Here is a 21,580-nt window from a genome sequence, read left to right on the forward strand (position 1 = left end):
GAGGTGAAGCATATTGAAAATCTGAAGGGGTCACTTTCAATCGGACGTTGCCTGTATTTGTTTTTGGGAAGTTCGAATAGTTCGAATAGTAAAATTCCAGTGCGAATCGAATCGAATAGCAAACACTATTCGAAAAATATTCGAAATTTCGAATATTCGCACACCCCTACTTTTAAATAAAACTTGTTGCATCCAGGGAAGGCTGTGAATCTCATACACTCGTGTACTCGTAGGGTTGACCTCGGAAGCTACTATAAGATGCCACACTTGCATCAACAGGATATCCAAGTGTGGCAGCTTACCCTGCAAGGGAATGAGTAGTACACAGTGATTTGCCTAAGGTTCAGCCTTCAATAGACTTTGACTGTATCGGGGAGCCTTTGCTCGGTTTTGACAATTGTGCTCCAATGTTTTTTTGTTACTTGAAACTGCTTTTCTTAAGTAGTATCCTCCTCTTCCTCTCATTTACAGCCCGTCAAGTGCGAGATCAAGCACAAGGACGGCTCTAAGGAGACCATCACGTTGAACCACACCATGACGCGACGCAGCTGGAGTGGTTCCGCGCCGGAAGCGCACTCAATCGCATGGCTGAAGTCAAGTAGCGTGACGATGAGCAGCAGCGTGTACAGAAGCCAAGCACTGTCTTCCTGAATGGGCAAAAAGGAAAAAAAAAATGCGGGAGTCTACAGTTTCTTTCCCGGCAACACAGTCAGCACGACCCCCAACCCAATCTCGAGCGCCCCGTCGGCACCGTCTCAGCGTAGCGTCGTTTTTAGCCGCATCTTCAGCGCGAAATGGCACTGCCATTTGTTTGTGAACTGCTGGACTTTCCTTTTTTCCTTCGTCCTCTCGCTTTTTGCTTGTTAGAGGAAGAACTGTGTGTGACGTTTATTTGTTCGTTCTTTTTAAACGTCTAGCGCTTAAGGGCACACATGAAGAGGAAGGTAGACATAATAAAAAGGAAAAGTCACTCCTGTAAAGACGTGTGTTTCTTGTGGTTGTGTGATTGCACGGATGTTTGTGGCATTGTGTCCCTTGAAATTGTCTTTTTTGTGCCACAGCTGCACGGCATCAAGTACACGCGTACTTGATATAAACATCACGTACGCGTGTACTTCGTAAACAGCTGAACAATTTCAGCACCTTCTTATGTCGTGCAAGTTGGTACTACCATCTTGCAGTAGATTTCAAAGGATTGCAGAGGCTTCACCCACAAAAAGAGTGCCGAAGGTCTCGCTGCTTGATGTAGCCACACGTCCTGTCATGTAGTAGTACAAATGGAAAAACGTAACTGTAGAAAGGACGGTCGCAAGCGCTAACCTTCTACGAAGAATTCTCACAACATGGGGTAGCCTTTCCCGTGAATATTTGTTGTGCACTTTGTTGAGATCATGACCTCCATTCCGGTATGTCCTTGAGACTTGGAGGAATCCCCCTCATTAATGGATAAGTGAACTCTCATAACTTTTGTTGACACCATTGCTCGGTAAATGGATGGCCAAAGCAACACCTTCAGTTCTTGCATGTATGCACACAGTGTACGAAGGAAATTATGCATTTTATGCAACAAGAAGGGTGCTATGTACAGGCTTTGCTTGATGCATACAAGAAAGATTGTGAACTTCAATCCCACGATGTCTTATTTCCCCATGGTCTCTACAACAGAATGTACATGGGCGTGTAAATGCAAGCCACCTAAGCAAATGAGCGACACCGAAAACTGCGAGCAAATTGTAGCAATGTAGAAGGTTGCACCAGAGAACAAACAACACCTATTGTGAATAGTTCTAGTAGCCGAGTAACACGGTAGTGAAGGTAGCATGCCCGGTGGGCTTCACAGAGTTTCTTACAATAATACTGAAACTCTATGGTGGGCTCGAAGTGGCAAGGCGAGCGACTTCATCAGAGTAATAAACGGAAATCTCGAAGGCTCCACTTTTTTCGTACCGCAGGCAGGTAAATAGCACCACTGACGTCATAGTCACCATCTTGCAGACATTGTTACAAAAAAAAAAATGCATTGATAGCCAACCAAAGTACAAAGCCGATCCAAAAAACGAGTCGAACGATCACGTGTGCGGCGCCGCTTGTTTAGGTTGTGCACGCGCGCAATGGTTTCGCGCGAACAGCTCACTTTTGAATGTTTTATCTTGTATTTTTGAGCTCGGCCCGGCTGTCATTACGCGTGGGTGTTACCGAAACGCACCCGAGCGCACTTTTCAGGAGGTGTCAACTCTGCTAAACTGCGTGAAGTCTGGGCCTTTCAACAAGCTGACTGAACGGTTAGTTCGATTTGACCACTACGTTACTGCGCTGTCGGTTTCGCTCGTGGCTTTCGGTAGGAACACAGTTCGCGACTCACTTTTAAGCGCTCATAAAGCACGTTATGTGTTGAATTCTTAACGCACAACGTATTCCAAAGCGGCTACCAAGTGTCGACGGTTGTTTGGCAAGGCTATTCGGCGTTAATTTCGCGCGTATAGGTGCACCGTGGTCGAGCTTGCCGTGGCAACTCCAGGCGGCAATACGATGCAGTATTTTAAACTTTACGCGGAAGCATTTTCTGTACTTTGTCGAATACTTCACCGTGCGTTTCGGAGCGCTTTTGTAGACCGCAGTTGCCGCACAATCGTGATTCACCGCTTCCGTCTAGTTATGAAGCGCATTCATGCAGGCTAACGGATTGTCGAGGTTGGTTTGACTAAACTGTTAAGTGGATGACGGCGAGAATGAGGGGCTGCCTAGTTAAAGACAGCGCGATGTGCTTGGTTTGGGATTGCTTTGCTATAATTATGCGTGCGGTGCTCTTACTTAGCCGTAGTTTCACGAGTTCATTCTCAAGCTCGATGTTTCCTTGTCTCTTTGTTGTCACGACTACACTTCATATTAATTGCTTCACAAATAGCACTAATGTCATTCCAAAATCGATAAAGCCGCTAAGGGATGAGTCTATGTCATGTTACTGATGCAGTGCTTTTCTCTTTTATTGTTATTATTTTATTATTTTAAGCGACATGCTCTTCGATTAATTTGTTGTTCTTAAAATTGTTTCAATAATGTGTTCTAATAGTAATGTATAGGTGCTGATCCTAAGCCATGTTACAAATGTGTACCTTCTCTTTTTTTTTGTAGTTGTTTTCAGTGATAATCTCATCCATGATTTTGTTGTTACTAAAACTGTTTTAATATTGTGCTCTTATAATAGTAATGTATAATGTTAAACATGTATGATCCTGTGTAAACAAATGTTTTTCTTGTGCCTTCCCTGCCATAATCTCTGAAGAGATTGATAGTATTGTTAAAAAATCAAAAATAATTCTCTCTGTTTTTGCAGATAGATTGCCATGAAGCGAAAGTCCTGTCCTTACGGCCCGACCAACGACTACGTTCTGAGTAGCCCCATTGGCCGCCTGGCCGTGAAAAGCTGCCCGCACGGTCTGCACAGCCTGCATCAGATGGATGACGAGGCAAATTTCTCTCCAGACTTGAGGTACTGTGTTCGAATCCCGCAGGTTCATTCTAGATAGCTGAAGCGTTGGCAGTTGAGCTTGTTAGTACGTATCACTGGTAATAGAACGCCAGGCGATGGGAAAAGAACCCGACGTTATGGTTACCTTCGGTGGCATCCCCTTTGAAACAAAGTGGCGACAAGTAGTGACTTATCTTGTTTGTCTTAATCAGGTGTCACTTTATCTTAGACAGTCTAGCATCCTAGCTATCTCATTTTTATTTATACAATTCCTCATACGGCACGATTCAGTCTTTGCCATAACACTGTCAGCTTTCCCGTGAGAGTATGTATTTGACACCATAGTAAGATCCTGTGGCTATTACTTCAATTGTGTTTTCTTGAAACTTTTTTTTAAAGCAGTTTGCACCTGTGAGGTACTCTATGCAGTAACAGTTGATGGAAATAATTGTTTATTTCTTATTTTAGCGTTGAAGTGAAGCTGCTAAGCCAAGAGTTTGAGGACAACGGCTACACCTACCAACCGGTGCTAAGCTGCTTGTCTTGGCTCGAAGCCTATTTCAAGAGCCCTCGCCCGGAGAAGAGGCCGTTGCCTGCCATTTGTGGGCCAACTGTTTTTCCCAGAGGTCTGTTATGTCTTTGCATTGGAGGCATTCTATTTTCTCATGCCAACTGGTGCGCCAATATAAGTGTATTAATTGCTTAGCAGATCTTGTTGCTGGGCTAGTTGGAACATAAATTCGAGAAAAACCTGGACGCCTACATCAACTAGCCCCTGTTGCAGCGTTATTAGCCTACACGCCTAAGGGTCACCATCAGAAAGAAGCGCAAGGAAAAGGCACTCTTTTCTTGTGCTTCTCCTTTCCCCTGGTGGTGGTGCTTGGGCGTCTAGATTTTCCTCGAAGGTATAATTGCTTGCCTGTATGGTCTCCTTCATGGATTTGGATAACACTGTTTACGTGTTTTCTTGTCTGCACATTGTTATATCAGTGTTGGCACATTTCAGTGCTATGGAGCAGAGAGTGTACAACCATTTCCTTTTGCCAGTATACTAATATGGGGCAGAACCTTGGAGAATAACAAACTCGAGCACAAGTTACGAATGGAAAACGGTAGGTGTAACATTAGCATATAGTAAGACGACAGGGCAGATTGGAGGACAAACAGGGATAGCCGTTATCCTAGCTGACATTAACCCTTTGCGGTCCGTTGTCGGGCAGCGCCCGACAACGCAACACGGCCGTAGCGGTCCGCTGTCGGGCCCCGCCCGACAAGGGTGTTCGTGGTTTAAATTTTGCTGTTTTCTCACCGCGAGTCGCGCGCATTTTTTGTATACATGAAGGGCCATCTCTTGAGGAATAAGTGAGCTTTGTTTGTTGAGGTTTTACTTTTTTGACACTAGGGTGCAGCACTATGATCAGCACGGGGCCTAGAGCGTACCCACTCGCGCGCGCGGTTCGCTGAGAAGCATGGCCACGTTTTCACCGCGTGCGTTTTACGGCGGTGCTTTTAGCGAAAGCGAGGATGACTTTAGTGAGGAAGAGAATTACGTGCCTCCACCAGACAGTGATGACAGTGATTCGACAGAAGTGAGTGACGAAGACGACGACGGCGGCGGTGGAAACCTGCAGTAATAACCCTGGCCTGCACACAGGGGAATGCTTTGAGCGGTATCATACGTTGCCCAAATATCACTAAAAGAGTTGCCTGCAGAATGCAGGAGCAAAAATAAATATCCTGTGCGTTTCTCTTCCACAGCTTGTGTTTTTATTCGCGGCGCCAGAAACTGGCGAAATAGTTTCGGACCGCTAGAGCCGGAAAGTGGGTAAAGGTTTTGGACCGCAAAGGGTTAAGAGAAAAAAAAAAATAGAGCTGGGCAGGTCACGTACTGCGAAGGTCAGATGACCACAGGTCAGTTGGAGCGGCGCAATGGGTACCGAGGGATGGAAAATTTAGCCTGGGATAGCTGGTAATAATAATAATCATTGGGCTTTGACATCCCAAAACCACAATATGATTATGAGGGACGTCGTAGTGGAGGGCTCTGTATTGATTTCGACCACCTGGGGTTCTTTAACGTGCACAACTAAGCACACGGGCCTCTAGCATTTTGCTTGCATCGAAATGTGGCCGCTGCTAGGATGGCTGGAAGGTTAGGTGGAATGAGTAAATTGAGAAATTTGTGGGCTTAAAATGGGGATTAGTACCTCGCTCAGGATAGGGTAAATTGTAGATCATTGGTAGAGGCTTTCGCCTTGCAGTGGACATGGAACAGGCTGTTGGTGGATGATGACATTTCACTGAAAGCTGCAAATGCAGTGTGTGATAACACTGCTCATCTAGTGAGCTTGAAGCCCATCGTAAGAAGTCATTTCTGACATTAATATACCTTTGTCAGGTACAACGCAAGTTTAGTGGTGAATTAAACATGTCTTGCAGTTTGGATATACACCTAAGCTATTGCCACCTGCAAATTCATGCTGAGGTTCATGCCGTAACGTGCGCAGACGACTTCAGAAGGCATAAACTCATTTCAACTCATGTACCACAAAAATAATGAACTAAACTTCAAACTTCAACGTCAATGCAAATTTTAATGCCTCAATCCACTTTACCGTAGCTCTTGGGAGCACCAACAAACGTCATGTCGACCTCATTTGATCCTCACTATTGTGACGTATTTAATAGGTACATGTTATAACCTGCAGCTAGCAACCTGATATTCCTTTTTTTCTTCTTCTTGTTCATCATGAACGCGTGAAATTGTCAGCAGCGTCCCAAAGTGGGCAACGGTGGAAATGCTGTCCACGGCTCAGATTGACCCCTTTGAAATGCGCGCCTGAATAACTAATGAATAGCATCTGGTGCACACGTGATGCCAGCGAGCCTTGCCTCTCGCCACCTGGCTACCTAAAGAGGAGTCTGAACAGGTGGCCTTGTGGTTTCAAAGATCGCCAACTCCAGTGCCAGCGCTGGAACTCAACCACCCTTGCCTCTGTTTTCTGTGTGCGTCATAGATGCCAGAAATGTGCGGTCGCGACCAGGAATGAAATGTGGATGTGTGTCGAAAACAAGAAGCTTGAAAACTCGAAATTCTTAAACTTAGTACCCCACTCTGAAAATGTTCATTTCTAAAAAAAAATTCTAGGGAGAACCCTTGTTGTGTGCTGATGCTACTTTGTTGTTTTCGTAGGCTCGTTTACGGGGTCGGTCTTGCAGACTTTGTCTGAGAGAGTCGGTCCGGGGACGACGGTGAGCTACGGCGAGTTGGCGAGGCTCTGTAACAACCCCAAGGCTGCCCAGGCCGTCGGCTCCTGCCATGCGGAACAACCCGCTTCAACTCTTAGTGCCGTGTCATCGTGTCGTGCGACACGACGGTGCCCCGGGACACTATGCCGGAGGGAAGCGAGACGACGTGAAACAGTGGCTGCTTAACCACGAGGGAATTTGCTACTAACGTGATGCAAGAGGTTGAATGAAAGTCGCGGAAGACCTCCAGTACTGTTTGTCATTGGTATGCAAACTAGCCCGATCGCAGTGCTTGCTACATCGCCGTTGAACTTCCTATTGACCCTGCTCGTAGAATTGGCCGATCTTATGCTACGACCACAAGAATGAGCCTTCTAGAAAAGCACCAGGCTGGCTTTTTTGCAGTAGGCACTTGACTAAATATGGCGGTCAGTACATTGTTAAAGTGGCTACTGCCGCGCACTTGGCTTGCGTTGTATCATTAGAAGAGATACGCTCAAGCAAGAACAACGCTTTCACCATCATGCTCACCGTTGAAGCTATACTTCAGGCAATGTGCCTCACAAAAAAAGCCGGCAAGGGCTTTTCGAGGGTGCCCATTTGGCATAACGTGGTGACAGTGTTCAATTTAGTCATGCCATATTGCAATCCCATGGTCCTTTGGCAGTGTGGCCAATCAAATCGTGCCATTTTGTAACGAGTTAACAAGGTCGTCGAGTCCACTGGTCATATACATATAACAGGATAGATGTGACAAGTTTGTTAATAATTCAGCAGATGTGGAATACTGCACAGATGACAAAGCCATTTGTTAATTTTTCAGCAGATGTGGAATACTGTACAGATGACAAAGTCATGAGCTGGCCTCTTGGCTTGTAAAGTGGTAACATGAACTGGTTGCTGTTAACACAAAGTGAAGCATCATTAAACATGTTGGAATATGCTCTGTCATGGAAATGATGATAAAGTTGGATAGTACATTTGCCACGTTATCAGCGTAGTCTTGTACTCTTGTACATTGAAGCAACTTGGCAAGTTGACCTTGCCTGTTGATGGTTGTTATCGCTGGCCAGTTGTAGCAAGTTTGTAAACAATGCCTTTACTTGTTGAGATTTACTAAATGTCGCAGAAATGCTGCAGATTACAATGTAATCACAAGTCAGCACCATAACTCCACTTGTGGTTCTGCTGTCCAAGCAAAGTAAAGGCTTTACTAAACATTCCGAGAGCTTGTAAAACAGCTGGTGGTCGTTTTATTTTGAGTTACTCTACTTGCATATAGTTTAAAATGTCTCTGTATTGTTTATCTTCCCTTCGACAAGTTGTTTACGTAATATATCAAAACTAACCGTTCCTTGAGGCACTTTCAGTTGCCTTTTGTACAAGGAGTTCCGATAGAGGCAAATTTGGTAAATGCCAACTTTACCGTGCTTGCAGTGTAAACTGGACATCTTTGAACTGTTGTCGATGGTGAAGCTCTGCTTTTAAAGGCACTCATACTAATTAGCATAATTTACGTAGTTAGCACAGAGTTGACTCGTTCACAGCTTTTGCACAAGCAAGGCAATTTAATACTGTTGCGTTGTTTCTTTTTTTTTTTTTACTGTAACGCCTAGCACTGTGCTCTCTGTGCTAGCGATTGATTTTACCAAAGCACTTACTTTGGCAAACCACTACTTTGTGCAACATTTGTGGTAGCGTTTATTGTTGCTTTGTACTGCCTGAAAGATATTAAGCAGTGCGTGTTGAAAAACTACTGATTGGATTTGCTTGCTAACGAGTTCGAAGGAATATTTATGCGAGTGTATAAATGGCTGCTGGAGCCTGTGAATTTGATATGTACTGCATGCCTTTTATCTAAATGTTGCTTGCTTTATGCAAAAATGGGGAATGCACAAGTGTGGGTAGGTGTGCCCAGTTGTAGTGCGTTTTACAGTATCTGTGATTGCTTTTTGGTGATGTGATATGAGACTTCAATAAAAGATAGTCTGCAAGCCACCAGAAAACTCCTGAAGCTCAGTTTGCCGGGCCACACAGTTTACTGTTTTAGACCTTTCATCGATGTTGAATTGTGAAACTCTGTGAACATCTTTCGCAATGTTTTTATTGCGGGAGTTCAAAAGTGGTCTTCAGCATCCGTGCTGCATGGGTAGTGCTGAGCACAGCTCTGTTGAGGCATGTTTCACATCATCTTGTCTCTATTTACATACAAGCACTGTTACATTGAATTCAGGGAATTGTACGTGGGACACCACATTTATCAGTTCCCCCTTTCTTAAATGAAGTGGAGAAGCCGAAAGACTTCAATACCTTTCAGTGAGACTTAAGCCACTTACGCTGTGCTCTTAGATGACTCAACATGATTATAAGCACTCAACCCACGTGCTTATGGAACAAGGTTCATATGTGTAAATGGGCAAAATGAGCTCGACGTGGCGGTCGCGTTGTCGCACTCGGGGACTGTATGCGCAATGTCGTTTTGTGACAGCATGGCTTCTCGCCTTGGAACACATTGAGCGGTAATGCTGTCTGTCTTCTTAACGTCATGGAACCATTGTGTCCACAACACACACCTCACTGGGTACAAGGTTCACCTTTTTTCTGAAGCCTGTTTGTGCTCAAACTTGTTCATCAAAGCTGCTAGGAACCGACGGGGTCCTGGACGCCAGAAGTGCTAGCATCAGAGTCTTTGCAAACGCTCTCGGGCTCTCCCCAGAGATAAACCAATCCTCGCGTGGCCGTCAGTAGCACCGCTTTGGACGGGTGTTGGGACAGTGAAGACACCGGCGCTTGAGTCGGGTGCTTCAATCTGTCAACCAGCTTTCCTTCCACCAGGTTCCAGCAACAAACCTGACCGTCCTCTGAACCCGAGTACACGTGCGAGTCGTCCTGACTCAGACAGCAGTCGAGGTAGAACTGCACATTCTTGTGTCCCGCGAATTCCTGCAGTGACTGTCCCGACGTCTTGTCCAGGAGTCTGAGCAGGCCTCCGAGGCAACTGACGAGCACGCAGAGGCCGTCTCGAGTCAACTGGACTCGCGTTGCCGGGCAACCCAAGGTGTCCTTGCTCATCTTACCCATCCTGAGGTCGTAACGACGCACGGAACCGTCTAGGGACGAACTGACGACCTCGTGGTCTGTGGCGAGCACGCTGGTCACGGCGTCGCGGGCCTCCTTAAGGGCCTGCACGGGGTCCCGGGCTCGACTCCTGGTGTCCCAGCAGCAGACGCTGCAGTCGATGGAGCCCGACACGACGACCGAAGAGTCCTCGTTGAAGCACACGGCCTGAACGGCGCCCGCGTGGCCACGCCACTTGCGCGTGCTCTTTGCCGTCGTCACGTCCCAGAGGACGACGGACTTGTCGATGCTGGCCGACGCGACGGTCGCATTGTCACACGAACCCCGGACGTCCAGGACATCCCCGGCGTGACCCAGGTACGTCTGCAGGAGCGAGCCCCGGAAAGGATTCCACAGTTTGACGGTGCGGTCGCTGCCTCCGCTCAGGCAGTAGTTGCCGTCGGCGTTGAAGCGGACCGCGCGCACGGCGCCCTGCTTACAGTCGAGCTGCTTGATGTTGAGGCTGGGAACGCCGGTTACCATGGTCACGGCGATAGCGGAGACGACGTCGCAGCTAGAAAACAATACTCATTCCTAACCGACGCATGGTCAAAACTGGCAAAACACACACTTGCCGCTCCATAACGCTTTGGCTAAAGTTAGGCTTGGCTCGATGTGGCTCGATGTGCGCAGTTTCGGTTCCTGCCCTGCCCGTGTTCGTGGTCTTGGAGCTTCCGACAATCAGGTTGATTAGGGGTTGGCCTGTGCAAGTCTTCATGCAAGATGTTCACAATCACATCCTATCTTGTAATGCTATTTGTTGAGGGTTCATGGACTGAGTTGAGACACGAAAAAATATATCTTGATATTGAAGTTCTAAAGATGTGGTTCAACTATCGAGAAATGGTAGCGGGTTAGAAAAGTGATATCTCAGCTGGCATTGAATGTTTTACATTTTGTACGCACAATCATGCAGTACCACCAAAGAGAACTTCGTTTCTTTAGGGAGTCGATAATTTAGGCGGAAGAGCATACCCATGTTATTCAATGCGTGGCGTCGCGTCTTCATATGCCGGGCGTCATTGCAAACTGACAACACACGAAATATCACACCTGCAAAGAATATATTTGTGTGTGTGTGTGTTGTTTGTGTGTGTGTGTCTCTGTGTGTGTGTGTAATGACGAGTAAGTTAGTAGGTAAAATCTTGTGGGGAAAATGGAAGTGTTTTTCTAAATTTCTAAATATTTCGAATTCTTGGCTACCTAAAAAGTAACGCGTGCAGTTTGTACGGTTGGACGCGTGAATATATTGTGTTAATCGTTGATGATGAATATTTATTGCCGCGAAACTGAAACTGCAAAGATGGAAGGCGTAAAATTGCTCTGTATTATACAGATGCGGACAATGTCACTTTGTATATATCTCTCTCAAGCCCCACCAAGGTGGTCTAGTGGTTATGGCGCTAGACTGCTGACCCGCAGGTCGTGGGATCGAATCCCACCCATGGAAGCCGCATTTTCGATGGAGGCGAAAACGCTCGAGGCCCGTGTGCTGAGACATTACATGCATGTTAAGAACCCCAAGTGGTAGAAATCACGGCGTCTCTGATAATGGGAGCCCTGGCCACTACGGCGTATCTCATAATGGGCGCCCTTCACTACGGCGTCTCTCAATTTGAGCCCTCCACTATACGGCGTCTCTCGTAATGGAATTTTGTACTGTCAAAACGACAGTGCAGGAACACCCTAGCAAAAATTCCCAATAAAAAACCAATAGCCTATTGGGTTATTGACACCTATTGGTCTATTGGTTCTATAGGTCTATTGGAACTGTATTTGGCTATTGGTTCTATATCAGCCTACTGGACCTATATTGGTGTATTGGTTCTCTATTAGCCAATTGGAATTATATTGGCCTATTGGTTCTGTATTTGCCTGCTTCCATTGTATTAGTTTTGTATTTGCCCACTTCTCAGCCCCATTAGAATTAGTCTTGCGCAAGTGTTTTATGGATGTCTTGTCGTCGTGCAGAAGGCCCACACTGTGGCAGCGCCCCTGCAATGATAATCACAGTGGATGAATGAGGCATATGTCCAAATATATTCTCAAAATCAAAACTACAAGTGCTTCTTCTGGCCCTTGATGATGTTGGCGATCTTGCGGGCGACTATTTTGCCAAGGCAACTATGTCTTGTGTCAATTTCTTCTGGACTGCCTCATCCGCACTCGAGGAAGTGCCTGAAAGATTCTGTAAATAGAGCCATGAAATCAGAAAACAGTAACACATGTTTAATTAAAGTTTACCTTCGAAGCAACGTATAGAAAGTAGGCGGCACAGTGAGAAATTATCTAGACCTTAATTCACTGCACATGTTCACAATGTTGCAGGAGCTGAACTATAGCAAAAAACTGAGTGAAATATTACATACCCAACTGTGGCTTATTGCGTGGAAGAAAACAGTATATCGGCAAAATTTTGCGCCAAGAAAGAAAGGAAAAGAAAGGGGCAAATTTTTTTTTAAAATTAAGCAGCACCTTATCCCGTTTACACGCTTGCGTCCTGTGTTTTTTGAGCTGTACCCAAGAATGAACTGCAAACTCGTCCTTAAATTACAGCAAACTCAATAATCACTTACTATCTGTGACGTGCTCTTTTTCACGATGGTGCGACTATCATACCTAGAGCATGCCACTAAATCTCAACTTAAAGATGGCATGAAATAAATTAAGCTAGGGTAGATTCACGATGAGGCAACGGTAATATGTAAGACAGTAGTAAAGGCAGCCTAGATTCCATATCGTTGCAAGCCCAACACAGCAGTCAGGCTGCAATGAGTTGGATATAACACACGTGCTGCATGTTACGTGCTTATGCAATTAAGCCAACAACATTAATAAACCCACTCCTGCGATAGCCCTAATTGGGCTGCAGTATGTAAAAATAAAAAAAAAATATGAAATAAAAAATCGCACCAGTGCAGTACATATGCTATGCACATTTTGTATAATGAATTATCATGTGGCCTTCTGTGGTTCTTGTGACATTATGTCGAACAAGTATGATAAGCCGATTGGCGCGCACTACAACACACAAACCGCATCGACTAGAGCGTTTTACTATGAGGCGATAAACGCATTTTCGGCTTAACACACACGTTGTAAATACTTACAAAGGGCTTGCGAGACTCCAACTACACTCACGAGCAGGGCGCCTGTCCTTTACCTCTAATCTATGCTACGTTTTTTTTTTTGTGCATACTGACAAACACAAAAACAAACTGCAATAATATATGCGCTCAATCATTCAACTTCTGAGAGCGTGTGGACTTGCAATCGAGGCGTCGCTGGTCTCGCTGTCATCAAATACCGGAGACAAAGGACGAGGGACTTGTTTTCCCGACCTTTCAGCTTCGTCCCAAGTTTGGATACAAAAAGAAAGGTGATATCAAATAAATACTAAATAGGAGTAAATGCCATGCCCACTCAACTCACCAAACAATCGGAGCACATGGGCCTTGTTGCTCGTCTTGCCATTATTCTTGTGCCACTTTGTAGAGTCGGAATCGGTCGAAATCGGTCGAAATCCAAGACATTTATGGCTCAGAACGTCTCCATCTGGTGCACGCTGAACACAGTCTTCACGTTATCGTCGCGGAAGCACACTAAAGCAAACATCGTGTAAGCAGGCTTACGTGAAGCATCGAGATCACACAAAGCGCGCGCTAGGGCCGCGACAGACACAACGTTTTGGCTTAGCTTGGCCGCAGGCTGGGCTTGTCTTCGTATCGGCCGAGCGCGGATGGCGCGCCAAACGCACGGTCGGTCGCGTTTGCAGATCCACAATTCTTTCTCCTGTATCTTTACAGCACTACTTATATTGCTTAGCATAAATAGTTATAAACTTTACATATTATCCAAAGCTTATCTTAAAGCTTAGCACATGGCTTAGCCTGCAAAAAAAAATGTTCACACATGCAGCGTCGCTACGCCGCGCACCGTCTCACTTTTTTTTTCTGTTTGTCACCTGGCTGGTTCTATGCCGGTTGTGATCTCATGGCAGTTTCTTTATTATTATTCTGTGGTGTCTGTGTTGTCGATTCCTTCGCAAGTTCTTCTTTAGCGTGTTTTACTATAGTGCCCGTTTACCGCACGGCATGTACGGAGACACCGTACCGCCGTGGGTCGACACGCAGCCTTTTTATATAACTCTTTTAGTCGCGTGAGTTGCTAACTGCACACGGTGTCTCACGGTGTACGATTAAGCTCAATCGGGATCAGACTTATCAAAAGTGAATTGATCCCGTCTGCAGCTTGCGTATAATATAGCCAATCATGATCAAGAAATTTGATCGGGATCGGGTCCGACGCGCTCAATCAGTCATAAGATGTTATAAACAGCTACCAATAGGCGGTAGCTGTTTGAACAATAAAACTCCTGTTGGTTTTATACATCTTCTGTTAGTACATTAAGAAACCAATAGGAGTACTTATTTGACCAATACAACTCCTATTGGCCCAATAAGTCACCGATAGGCAGCACCGATTTGACCAATACAACTCCTATTGGTCCAATAAGACACCAAAAGGCAGCCCCTATTTGACCAATGCAACCTCTATTGGTCCAATAAGACACCAATAGGTGGTGGCTATTGGTGTCTATTGGTACCCATAGAAGTCTTATACAACCAATACAGCTCCAATAGATGTCCTATAGAACCAATAGCGATTTCCTATTGGACCAATAGGAAATCCTATTGGCATTTTTGCTAGGGCACTTCACATTCAAAATGCAAAACAAGTTTGCATAAGATGCGGTACACCTGCAGGCATTGCAGAGCTGTCGAAGGAACACTGTGAAACGTTATGAGAGTACTGCTAAAACTAAAACACTAAAGGCACCCTGCAATGCAGTTTCCGAGATACGATGATAGCGCCAAAAAACACAGCCTAGCGAGTGGACGCAGCAAAATCGAGTGTCTATCCTCCGCATCCTCTATGTTCAGAAACGCTCCTTGACTTGAACGTGACTTGCCATCGCTTCAATGCAGTGAGTTTGAAACGCGTTTGTAGCGTTTCTGCTGCCTTGGCACAGCCTGAAAAGAGCGCGTTCTAAACGCGTTTGTGCTGCATTGAAGGCGGTGGCAACATCCCTGAGGTGATTACGAACGCACGTAGGAAGCGTTCGTTGAAAGAGGCGCCCAGAAGGGAGACACTTGAGCGCGTCGATGTGTCCAGCGAGCGTTTCATTTTCTTGGTATCCCTGGCGGCTGGTGCCCTCAACACTCAGGCGTTCGATAAGAGCTCCATCGCGCCCTCTGGTCAGTGACGGGTGCCTAAAGTAATGTTGTTACAGTGCTGCATGCCAACGTTACTGGAAGGTAATTCAGAGATGATATTATCGACATTGTGGCAACGTTGAAAGGCAATACTGCCGCAATGCTGCAGCGACATTTTGTGCTACGAGCGTCAGAGCGACGATACGGATATCAAGGGATAGGATACGCAGGTATGGACGGCAGAGAATTGGACGGGACCTTGTGCATCTCGGCAGCGCAGTGGAACGAACACAAGAGAAAGGAACACGTAGACAGGACGGGCGCTTGTCCTGTCTACGTGTTCCTATTTTCGCGCATTTTGTATTTCTCAGCGTGGATACCCTATGTGTTGCTTCTGCAAAAGAAAAAAAAAGGAAAGAAAGCTTCAGACCATCTATATCGTGCATTCGCTGAAATCTATAGACTTTTACGAGGTAATTCAAACACAAATGAAATGTCCCATTCTTTAAAAGCCAATTCCAAATTTTGCTCCTGAATACTGACGATAGTGGGTTATAAGATTTTAGCCGCAATACAGACGATGTATTCTGGTGACATGGGCACACTGGCAAAAATTGTTGGAGCAGGCCCGACTGTATTGTCAGCAGCAAAAAACTGCGTTTTTCTCCGTTTTACTTAATGTAGAGTTGGCTCTTTTAGAATGAAAAAAAAAAAATGTTAACGTGATATCTTGCCCGATGGCGCCTGTATAGGGCGTTTTTGCGACGAAGTTTCAAGCACCTGCGTGGCCCTGTGGTAGAATACTCGAGTGCTACGCAGAGGGCATTGGTTCAAATCCCATCTGATCCTGAAATTTCGTTTCTTTTTCGCGCGATAGCGGTTACGGACACCGGCGGCGGCGGACAGCTACGCCACGAAAATCGGCTGTTGAGATCTCATCACAGCTTTCACCATAAAATCGCCCCCTCCCGAGAACTCCGTGCAGATGGCTAACCAGCGAATCTGAAACGTGCGGCCCCTGTGTTTATAACTTCGTTAATACGTATACAGTTCGCTAAAGTCTTTCTCAATTATTGATTACGTTGGTCCAGAAATCTTAATTTATGTACGCCGCCCGTGTGTTTCTTTCTTAATTTTTAGTGGACCTGTGGGGAGCCGTGGGATTTGTCCAATTTACGCGGAACATAAGCGCTAGGAAATTTTGTCTACGTGGGAAGGACGAATTTTGTTTTCGACCAGCAATATTCAGCTACCTTGTGAAAGTTACCCCAACGCGCTGCTGACTCCACCCGAAGGCATTCGGAACTGCAGGATAAGTCGCTTTTTTGCATCTTACATGAGTACTCGTGATTAAACACAGATTAGATACAGAGTTACTTGACAGTCACTAGTATCGCTTTTTTTTCCATATGAAGAAGTCATGGACCGCCTTGAAGTACATGCATATTTTTTCTCTCTTTTTTGCGTTCAAGCATTACAAGAAAATTCGGAGCCTTTGCACACGAACACAAGACAACTAGCAACATAAAATTTATGTTGCCGGGTTTTCTTCTCTTGCGCCCGTGTTTGCATGCCTTGCTCTCGCTCACACGCGACTCTCCCTCACGCGACGCCTGAAAAGGCGAGATTCTCCGCAACGCCAGCCTGGAGACCTAACTCCGGGCAGTGAAAAGAGCTGAAGAAGTAAGGTGCTGTCAGCCACCTCTTCAGCTCCTTGAAATATCAGATTTTACTAAATAAATCTGTATCACTCTTTCTCTCGCCCAAAATATGTGTGTTGGCTGCTGGACGCAAGCTGTAGCGTCCCCAAGTAAAGAAAAAGAGGTCTGCACTGAAGGTTCAACGAAGGGCAGCTCCTGGTGAATATACCAACGCACATGAAGAGCAGATAGGAAGGAACAAGAAACAGGGACAATTTTATTCCAACACGCGATGTGATGGAGTCGAGCCCCCAGCAGACCACTCACTCAATCGACCTTTAGGTCGGAGAATCCAGTCTCGCTGAGCTTCAACACACGGTCGTACAAGCACCGCAGCCTCGTCAGGATCTTGTCGTACTCGTACCTCGTCGTGCGGCCTCCGAAAGGGTCGCTCCCTTCGCAAGCCGTGCGTCCCATCTGGAGCCGGACTGTCTCGACGTGCGTGTCGTACAACTCCGGGAACGTCCTGAGGACGACCTTCCTGATCTCGGGCGAGTAGGACGAGTGCAGGTCCAAGGCTGCCTCGACCTCATCGCACACGGCCACTCTGAGGGTCTCGTGGACCAAGAAGTCGTTGTAGGCGCCGGCCTCGTCCGGTCTGCCCCTGACCAGAGCCGGCACGTTGTGGTACGGCTCGTCCGTCATGAGCGACTGGATGGCGATGAGCACCGTCCTCAGGCTGTGCACGGACGAGTTCCACGCGGGTCCTGGCCACGTCCCCAGGAGAGACAGGCAGATCATGCCGTCTTCGTTGAGGTTTGGCGCGAACCGGACTCGTCCGCCGTCGGTGGTCAGAAGTTTGACGCGAGGTGGCTGGACCGGAAAGTCCGGTGGGCACTTCAGGACAAACCGGAAGAACCCGCCTTCGTAAGGCGTACACGGTGGACCCAGCAGGAGGCCGTGTATCCGGGTGACGTCCTTCTCATCCGGTGCGATGACGACTCCGGGCACGGGTTGCGCGAAGATGTCTAAGACGTCGCGCCTGACCTTTTGCAGGCACTGGACCGACGGCGTTCCGACGTCCTTTAGCTCGCGGGACGTCGTTGGATCCCAGAAGTCGAGCTCTGGCGCGAACGGGACTTCCTCGACGTCGCTTGCAGCGACTTCCTCGCGTACGGTGGCCATTGTTTCCGTAGAGTGCGGGACGTTCGCTCGTACCGAAGAGCGTAGCGACGTGCTGTCAACGTAGCTCGGGGCCTTGTAGCTGGCCACGCGCGTGTCGTACCGCGGGGCGCATGCCATCTTCGTTATCTTTCTTTTTTTGCCATAACGCCTCGGGGTTTCAAATGTTGTTGTTGTCCTGTGACAAGGGGTCATACCCAGTGGAGGGGATTGGCCGAGTAGTGGGCGGATTTTTCCATTATGTTCTGTAGACTAACATCCCCAGATGCTATAGTTAAATATTATAATGATTTGAATTGCCAATTATCTATAATGAAATGTTTAAAGCCGGCAGAACTTAACAAGACATTCTTTTAGTCTCAATGATATACTCATCAATGCCGAAGAAAACTGTTCCGAGGAATCCAGTGATTCTAAAATTTTCCCACTTATATTAACCGGCGGTTTCAGGGCCAATCCCCCGTAGTGGGCAAGCACAAATAATTAGGGGTCAAGCAAGCAAGCAAGCAAGTTAGACGCTTACGTTGATTGTATCCTTACGAGAGCCGCAACCCTCTATGTCGAGTGGGGGCGGTTAGAGTCACGAATGTGAAACACAATATTTAGGAAAGTAAAGTGAAAGCTAACGAGAGATTGTAAAATAAACAGCGATCTGGCGCAGATGTCGCCAGAATAAGATAGTTTTATTTATATCCTATTGATTTGGATTATATCTTGCCGAGCCCTTTAGATACTATTACAATAAGGACATGTATAATAGTAAAATATATGAGGTGTCGATCACTGAAATTACCTTTTTAGAGGTCATCGCGACTAAACGCAGTTGGGAAGCGCGAAAATGTTCGTGTCACTCAATGCTCCAGTGGAAAGGTATCTCTGGTAATTAATTACGTCAGAATCACATCAACGCATTGCAAGTAATCGCAGAATGAACATGAATTCAGTGTTCCAGCTCATATCGCTCAAGACAGCACGTACTCCCGCATTTTCAACCGCAGATAGCGCGAGCTTCAACCACACGCTATGTCAACGCCTTGCCGCAAGGATAATCTGAGAGACCATAAGTTACATGCGCAGGCGCACAATGTCCACCTAACTCTCTGCCTAGGACAACAGAGAGTTGAGTGGAGTGACGAAAATTAGGAAGTTGACAGACCTAAAACGAAATCAGCTCGCGCAGGACAGGTTGAATTGGAGATTATTGGGAGAAATCCTTCATCCTGCAGCGGACAGAAATAGGTTGATGATGATAATGATGATCTAGCATTGTGCCTGCTATAGAACAAATCATACGTTGTCAAGCCTGGCTTTACGACCTCAACCACTTCGGAAGAATGCACGAAGGAAATGTAGTGAGGTTAGCTATGAGAATATGAGTGCTCACTGGTGGGTGGAGGTGCCCCCTCTCTAATCATCCAAAGGGGGACCGCGGTTCTCGCCCCATACATTTCGTTACTCATTCGGACTTTTCACGTCATTGTTCGATGCGCAGGATTATGACTACGCACGTTTTTAGGTAGGTCGGATTCGCCCGCGTAAAGACAATGCTGACGCAGATGATGACGTTTCGCCCATTCTCCGCGTAACCGCCGCGGCGATTCTATACCTTCACTTCGAGGTTAGGTCACGACAAAAGTAACACAGTCCCTCACGCATTCCTCTAAGACGACCATAAAAGGGCTATCTTCTTATTCTACATTTTCTTTTTCTTTTCAGTCAACCGTATTGATAAAGGCCAACCCCCTCCCTCCCCGTTAAGCTTTCTGCACTTCACGTGGTGTTTCACTTCATCAGGTATCGGCCCACCCTTGATCACGCGACGATGTGATGTGATGATGTAATTATCGACGATTTACGACCATAATTTATGGCTTTCTCGAGACCCTTAAAAGAACACTAAAGTGAAACGATGAATCGACTTAGACTGATAAATTTTACGCTGGAAACACTAACGTTGTTAATTTCACCATCATGCTTTAGTACTAATAGACGAGAAAAATCAAGGTCAAAGTCTCATTCTTAAATTTCGCGCCGAAATCTCCGCGCGTGACGTCACGGATTTCAATGCGCATTTTTAATATTTCGGCGACATTGGACAACGTTAATTTCCTGAAGCTTGGCATGCAAGGTCTATGGCCCCATGGGATGACAATGTCCTTCATTTTGCCGATTAGGAGTGACGTAGGACCTAGTAGACACCGTGAAAATCTACGACGTCATGGCGATCTGTGCGGGAACTTCAATCATGCTGTTTTCGGTGTCGTGAAAGAGTAATTTATTAATACGATTTTCTCTTTAGTGTCCCCTTAATACGTAGCTCCGAACGCCCGCCTTTCCTGTTGTTACGTCATACACCGTCGCCTTGATCGATTCGTTGGCCGGCTGGCCGTCCGCGTTCCCTGTACTTCGCTCGACTACGAACGTCTTCTCCACAGCTGTTATTGATCGCCACTGTGCCGCCGGAATTCGTCGTAGTATGGCACGAAGAAGGAGAGTCCGCATTTTCAGAATCTCCGGTCAATAAATGGCATCGATCATTTCTGTAGAAGACGTCAGGTGTATCGTTATCTCGGTCACCCCCCCCCCCCCCCCCCCCCCCCACCAAGTTGTCGTCGTTAATTAAAAACGAGCGTCGGTACTTCATCATAGTGTAGTGTAAAGACGTGATTAAATATCGGCGTTCTTTAAGGACAAAAAGAAGCAGCTCACAACCACCGACCGATTGTCTAATTGTTTCTGAGACTGTTAATCGAGTCGTGGATCGGGTTGTTTAATGATGAACTCCGAAGCGGCAAATCGATGAAGGAGTGATTTTTCCTATCTTAGCTGGCTGCGGGTCGACAGTGCACACTAACGCTAAAAAGATGGTTGATCCCTCTGTCATAGGAATCGGAATAAAAAAGATTGGGGGACGCTTAAGCTTCGCCTTTAAGAGTTGAACGCGATAGCTATATCCTGCCCTATAGTGCGCACTTCGAACACTACGAGTGTTGAACAGAATGCGCGCACTAAGGTGTGTGCCTTATGTAATGGGTAGCATGCTTTAAACCAGGGGCAATTATGCGCGAGAAACTTTTTCGAATTTGCGATGCACCCACTACGTGGTCTTAAGGGAATCGCGCAGTAATGTGTGTGCCTTCTGTAATGGGTGGCTGTCTTTAAACCACCAAGTCATTATGATATTGACATGGTGTGACGCCCGATGGCAATGTACGCTTGTACCAGGCAATATTACTGCGATATTACATCTCGTACTGTGACGCCTGTATACAGGACGCGTATTTTTGGGATGCATGAAAGTTACTTTCAGCGCAGCTCCAAGCAGAGGCGTTGCTGTGTAGTAGAACACCTGCTTGCCACGCAGACGGCTTGGGTTCGATTCTCACTCGGACCCAACATTTTTATTACTTACTTTATTTGCAGCTTTCTCCATTTTTCGGTCACGGACAAGATGATGATTTTTCGCTCACAACCCACGGCGCCGACGCCGACGGCGGAATTTCTGCGATACGAGCTCTTTAACGCTATCGCGTTAACACGAAAGTAAAGCGTGCCCTTACAGAAATAACTGAATATTTACTGCACATTGATATAAGAGAGTTTGCACAAAGTATATTGATGTCTGGCAGCCATAGCACCGTTTCAACGTGGATGCACCAACTTTGATGATTGGTGGTACATCTCCATCCCGACAACTAAAGTCCATG

General features: G+C 46.4%; 4 protein-coding genes across 4 annotated transcripts in view; 2 read left to right on the top strand and 2 right to left on the bottom strand.

The window, feature by feature from the left end:
- Nucleotides 1-980, top strand: part of LOC119399812 (probable aconitate hydratase, mitochondrial) — a 32,369-nt gene extending 31,389 nt beyond the window's left edge. The window contains 2 exon segments of the mRNA XM_037666668.2: nt 472-538; nt 541-980. Of these exon segments, the coding sequence (XP_037522596.2) occupies nt 472-538; nt 541-602 (129 nt within the window). The 3' untranslated portion in view covers nt 603-980.
- Nucleotides 981-2,088: 1,108 nt separating this feature from the next.
- Nucleotides 2,089-8,724, top strand: LOC119399816 (methylated-DNA--protein-cysteine methyltransferase-like). Its single transcript, XM_049417852.1, is given in 5 exon segments — nt 2,089-2,282; nt 3,335-3,490; nt 3,938-4,095; nt 6,663-6,784; nt 6,786-8,724. Coding segments are annotated over 4 exon segments (567 nt in total). The 5' UTR covers nt 2,089-2,282; nt 3,335-3,344; the 3' UTR covers nt 6,927-8,724.
- Nucleotides 8,725-8,788: 64 nt separating this feature from the next.
- On the bottom strand, nt 8,789-10,427 carry LOC119399815 (WD repeat domain-containing protein 83). Its single transcript, XM_037666669.2, has one exon. It carries the CDS (start codon nt 10,316-10,318, stop codon nt 9,359-9,361), a length of 960 nt encoding a protein of 319 aa, XP_037522597.1. The 5' UTR covers nt 10,319-10,427; the 3' UTR covers nt 8,789-9,358.
- Nucleotides 10,428-17,018: 6,591 nt separating this feature from the next.
- On the bottom strand, nt 17,019-17,993 carry LOC119398970 (ubiquitin-conjugating enzyme E2 Z). The gene has a single exon (XM_037665786.1). It carries the CDS (start codon nt 17,991-17,993, stop codon nt 17,019-17,021), a length of 975 nt encoding a protein of 324 aa, XP_037521714.1.
- Nucleotides 17,994-21,580: the final 3,587 nt, after the last annotated feature.

Source organism: Rhipicephalus sanguineus, chromosome 7, assembly GCF_013339695.2.
Source record: "Rhipicephalus sanguineus isolate Rsan-2018 chromosome 7, BIME_Rsan_1.4, whole genome shotgun sequence".
Lineage (NCBI taxonomy): Eukaryota > Metazoa > Arthropoda > Arachnida > Ixodida > Ixodidae > Rhipicephalus > Rhipicephalus sanguineus.